This window comes from Mus caroli, chromosome 13 (genome assembly GCF_900094665.2).
Source record: "Mus caroli chromosome 13, CAROLI_EIJ_v1.1, whole genome shotgun sequence".
Classification (NCBI taxonomy): Eukaryota; Metazoa; Chordata; class Mammalia; order Rodentia; family Muridae; genus Mus; species Mus caroli.
Genome location: NC_034582.1, coordinates 112,431,325 through 112,435,707, shown reverse-complemented (window position 1 = coordinate 112,435,707; position 4,383 = coordinate 112,431,325). Strand labels below are relative to the sequence as shown.

Below are 4,383 nucleotides of genomic sequence, written 5' to 3'. Positions count from 1 at the left end.
CTCTATGCCTGAATCTCTCCCTGTCCTTCTCAACTCTTTGTCTACCCCACTCATATATATATATATATATATATATATATATATATATATATATATATATATATGATAGTAGCAGGCTTCCATATGGCTTTCCCAAACCTCTTAACAATTAAAAACATTGTTGGAGGCATGACCATTCTTGGTTTAAATTATACTCCAGTTCCACAGTAAAACAATATGGTATTGGCACAGAAAAGGATATGTTGATCAATAGGATAGAATCAAGAGCCCATAATCCATTTACGTACAGTTAACTGGCTTTTCACAAAGATGAGAAAAGTACGCATTAGAGAAATTATAGCATCTTTAGTAAATGCTGCTGGGAAAAACTGGACATCTACCTGTAGAAGAAACTCTATCCTTCCCTCTCACCCAGACCTTTCAAATCATTTTCAAGTGGACCAATGTCTTCAGTGTTAGATCTGAACCTCTATGGCCTTTCAGAGAAAGACCAGGCTCTGGGCTCAGTAAGGACTTTCTGAATGGGACCTTAGTCACTCAGGAAACAAGGTCAAGAGTCAACAAGTGGGACTTCATGAGATGAAAATGTTTCTGTACTGCAAAGGAAACTGTTAATCAAAGGCAGAGGCAGCCTACAGAGTAGGAAAGACTCCCCAAGTGTCTTGCATGGAATGTCACATAAGAAAGGCATTTTAGGGGGCTGGCGAGATGGCTCGGAGATTAAGAGCATTGGCTGCTCTTCTGAAGGTCTTGAATTCAAATTCCAGTAATCACATGGTGGCTCACAACCATCCGTAATGAGATCTGATACCCACTTCTGGTGTGTCTGAAGACAGCTACAGTGTACTTATATGTAATAAATAAATAAATCTTAAAAAAAAAGAAAAGAAAAGAAAAGGCATTTTAAGCTCCTCTCTGCTCACAGGAAGTTGGCTGTAATCAGGTTGCTTGTGAGGGACTGGAGTGACCAGAGTACCTGAGAGGGTGGGGACAATATGGAGATAGGGTGATGGTTAAGAAATCAGCTTCCCAAGGAAACTAACCAAATTAAGACTTAAGCTAATGTGATTGACACACCAACAAAAGTATTTAAAGGGAAAGCAGTGCATGGGGAAGAAAACCCCAATATAAATAAACCCTTTTCATAGAGCCTTGCATGAACTGGAAGGCTCTTAGGTTTTTACGTTTTAAGTCCATCAGTGTGTGTGCATGAGTGAGTATGGGCAAGCATATCTGGTGGTCAGACAGCTTTCAGGAGTAGGCTCTTCTGTCTTACCGGGGAGGGGGTCTCTTGTGGTACTGAGCTTTGTCCCCTAGGCTAGCTGCTTCTGTCACCTTCCAGGTGATTCTCCTGTCTTCAGCTCCCAGCTTCACACCACACCCAAGCACTGCCAAGGCAGTGCTAGGATTACAAATTAGTGCCTCCATGCAGACTTACAAATGTGGGTTCCTGGGATCGAACTGTCTGGCAGGCTTGCGCGGCATGCCCTTTTACCCATTGAGCCATCTCACTGGCCCAAGTTTCCTGTTTTAGATGTAACATGCCACATATCAAATGTGCCAAGGAATCTACTTTGTGTTTCAGCTGTCCACCCTGTTCATATGGGTTGCCATTATATTAAAGTTAAAACAAGTTCACATAACTGGTGGGGCTGTCAAGATAGCTCCATCAACAAAGCGCTCAGTACACAAGCTTGAGGACCCAGGTTTGATCCCCAACACCCACATAAAAAGCCAGATGAGCAGGCACAAGTTTGTAACCCTGTCTTCAAAAAAAAAAAAAAAAAGAAGGTTCAAGACTCCCAAGGAACACCATCCGAGGTTGGCTTCTGATTGTCACAGGTTCTGTCCTCTGATGTATGTGCTCCCACTTGAACACATATGTCAGCACACACACAAGGAGTAAGTGAACAGAAACACATTTAGTTATCCTCAGTATAAGGTAGCAGATGGTTTGCTAAGATCAGCTAAGATCATTTCTTGTGGTATAAAATCTGTGCGCGGGGGGTGGGGGGGGAGACACACACAAAAAGAAATTGTTGCCATGTTTAGTGGCTGGAAGAGTGGCCGTTACACAAGGTGGGGCTTAACATGTACCATGCAGAGTTCTATGAGTGCTCTTGACTCTGTCACGTAATTGGGAGGATGTCAAAATCAGCTCTGCATCAGTGTTTTTAGCTGCAGAATCGTTTGGGCAAACAGAATGTTTCAAGACAATATAAGTAGGTCCCATTAGCGCCATGGACTGCAGATTGCACTCAGATGGGGCGGAGCGTTTAGAAACACCACTTGAAAATATGTATTTTTTTTCTGTTCCACTATGACTAACTTACAGTCACAACAGTGATGGTAGTGTGTTTTTGATTAAGTTACAGTAATGGCAGTGATGATAGAGTTTTTCTATATTGTTTTATTAAGTATTACAACTACGAGGGAGAGGTTTTGCTGAAAGGCAGCACGTGAGTCTTAGAATCAATAATTAGGTAAAGATAATATGGTCTAATTAGGTAAAGATAATATGGTTTAATTAGGTAAAGATAATATTGTAATAAGATTAGTATAGTGGGCCCCAGACATCCTATTAAAGAAAAGATTTGGCTTGCTGTTAGTTTTCATTGGATAACTTGTTTCTGTAGTTAAACCATATTTACTGAGCATTTGCCATGGGACAAGAACCACACTGAATATTTCACTCGTGTTGACTTTGTTCTTTCAATAGCTTTCAGAGCTTGATGTGCCCCTTGGCTCTTGTTTTAGAGATGAGGAGAGCAAGGGTTAACTTTGCTCAGATCTGATCATTTGGTCTGTCTCAGGAGCCCAAGTTTTCACCCACTCCTGATCACAGGTAGTGATCTTTTCCCCTCTGAGACTGAAATATTGCATACAATGTTGCAGCTAATCTAGATAAACCTCTCCTAGTATAATGTAAGTACTACATAGTCACCAAAGAACATTTGAACAACACGATTTGAAGATAGGGAGCCTTGACACCCGAAGAAAGGCGCTGATGGCATTTGGTGTCTGTGCTTTTTAAACTATCTCTGCTAGTCTGCAGCATTTGTTAGGAAGCGGCTGGGTAACTCTTTGGGTGAGAGTCTTCCTCCACAGGAATGCTGCCCAGGGCAGATTTCTCGCTCTGCTGCTGACAGCCTAGTGCCAGCAGGCAAGTTGTCCTTTCACCTTTGTGTCTGTGTTTATGAAGCAAATGTAGCAATTGTACGCATTCAGAGGGCAACTGTAAAGGTTGGAGGGGTAAGTATATAAACAGTGCTCAGAAATATCCTCTCCGTGGGAGCTTCTGCAGTTATGTAACTGACAGGTTGTCCTCCACCTTTTATTTTATGGAGCTGTCTGTTTATTTTTTTCAGTTATAAGGCTGTTGTTTTAGCAGCGAATCATTTTGGGAGGTTTTTCACTGGGCAGATCACAGCTGCTGGAAAAGTTCCCCCTGCGAAGGTATGTATAACTTCCAGTGTTATTCATACATACACACACACACACACACACACACACACACACACACACACACACGAGTTTGTTTATTTATTTATTCATTCATTACGTATACAAGTGTTCTGTACTGGATGTATGTGTACCTGCCAGAAGAGGGCACCAAATCCCACTATAGATGATTATGATCCACCACTTGGTTGGTTGCTAGGAATTGAACTCAGGACCTCTGGAAGAGCAGTCAGCGCTGTTAACCTCTGAGCCATCTCTCCAGCCCCACTTTCAGTGTTTCTTAATGAGACAAGTTGAAGGTGGCATAAAATATGGTTACTTTCAAATGTCTTGCTGTGTGTTAGCCTTGCTGATGTTACTGTTGTACTTAGAAATTTAAGGTGAAATTTTAGAGCTGAACATTGAATATTGCTTGAAAAAAAGAGAAATTTTGGCATTTTTGTTTGTTTGTTTTAAAAGTTTAGTCTTTTTTCTTTTGCCTTTTCAGTTTCTGACTTATTTAAATTCTTAAATGGATTTTGTCTAGATTGATCTGTGGGTCAATTTACTATTACTTTTTGAAGAACTTCAAGATATTATTCAGTAAGTCTGTGTTTCCTGATTACTGCAGAGCCATAGTTTGTAGAAAACACTTCTTTGATTTCTTCCCTCTTGTCAGCTGAGGAGGGGAGGGGCATCAAGAGAACAGGAAGTAATGGGAGGTGGTACAATCAAGGCACAGTGGAAGGGAGCTGCCTCCTGAATCCCGATTGAGAACGGAGAGTGAAAGAGAGGGGTTAGTGAGGAGCCGTGAGTGGGAGGTTACAACATCGGAGGTTACGTCATGGCCCTTCAATGGCTGAATACAAGCCCGAGTCGAGGCGTAGGACATATATAAGGAGCCATCCATCTGCCTGCTTTCTGTTCTTTTTTTTTTTTTTT

At 41.5% G+C, this 4,383-nt stretch overlaps 1 protein-coding gene across 6 annotated transcripts in view; it reads left to right on the top strand.

Moving 5' to 3' along the window:
- Nucleotides 1–4,383, top strand: part of Nnt (nicotinamide nucleotide transhydrogenase) — a 108,838-nt gene that overhangs the window by 35,745 nt on the left and 68,710 nt on the right. For all 6 annotated transcript variants that reach the window (XM_029468546.1, XM_029468545.1, XM_021181102.2 and 3 more), the window contains one exon: nucleotides 3,369–3,456. In XM_029468546.1, the coding sequence (XP_029324406.1) occupies nucleotides 3,369–3,456 (88 nt within the window). The remainder of the gene's footprint in view (nucleotides 1–3,368; nucleotides 3,457–4,383) is intronic.